The 451-nt window shown below is 45.9% G+C and overlaps 1 protein-coding gene across 1 annotated transcript in view; it reads right to left on the minus strand.

Annotated features, from left to right (window-relative positions):
- Nucleotides 1–4: 4 nt before the first annotated feature.
- Nucleotides 5–451, minus strand: part of LOC111734012 (olfactory receptor 11G2-like) — a gene marked incomplete at its 3' end in the record, with an annotated part of 3,973 nt that continues 3,526 nt past the window's right edge. Inside the window, exon 2 of the mRNA XM_023526140.1 lies at nt 5–445. Coding sequence (XP_023381908.1) covers nt 5–445 — 441 coding nt within the window. The remainder of the gene's footprint in view (nt 446–451) is intronic.

Genomic DNA, 451 nt, shown 5'->3' on the forward strand with positions numbered 1-451 from the left:
GGGCCTTTTTCATATCTTTGTTCCTAAGACTGTATATCACAGGGTTAAGAAGTGGAGTCACAACAGAATAAAACAGAGTCACAATCTTCTGCATTCCAGCTTCATGCTCAGATGTTGGGCTCCCATACATGACCATCACTGAGCCATAGAACAGTGAAACCACAGAGAGATGAGCCCCACAGGTGGAGAAAGCCTTTCTTCGTCCAGCGGCTGAAGGGACTTTCAATACAGCTCTTAGGACCAGAGCATAGGATCCCATGATGAAGAGAAAGGGAATGATGAGGGGAAGAGGACTTAAAGTGGAGAAGACAAGCTCTACCACAGGAGCTTTCTTGCAAGTGAGTGCTAAAAGAGGACCTGGGTCACACAGGAAATGGTCAATTATCCTGGAGCCACAGAAGGACATTTGGGAGATGATGATGATAGGAATCAAGAACCAGAGAAAACCAAG

This window comes from Pteropus vampyrus, unplaced genomic scaffold (assembly GCF_000151845.1).
Source record: "Pteropus vampyrus isolate Shadow unplaced genomic scaffold, Pvam_2.0 Scaffold716, whole genome shotgun sequence".
Classification (NCBI taxonomy): Eukaryota; Metazoa; Chordata; class Mammalia; order Chiroptera; family Pteropodidae; genus Pteropus; species Pteropus vampyrus.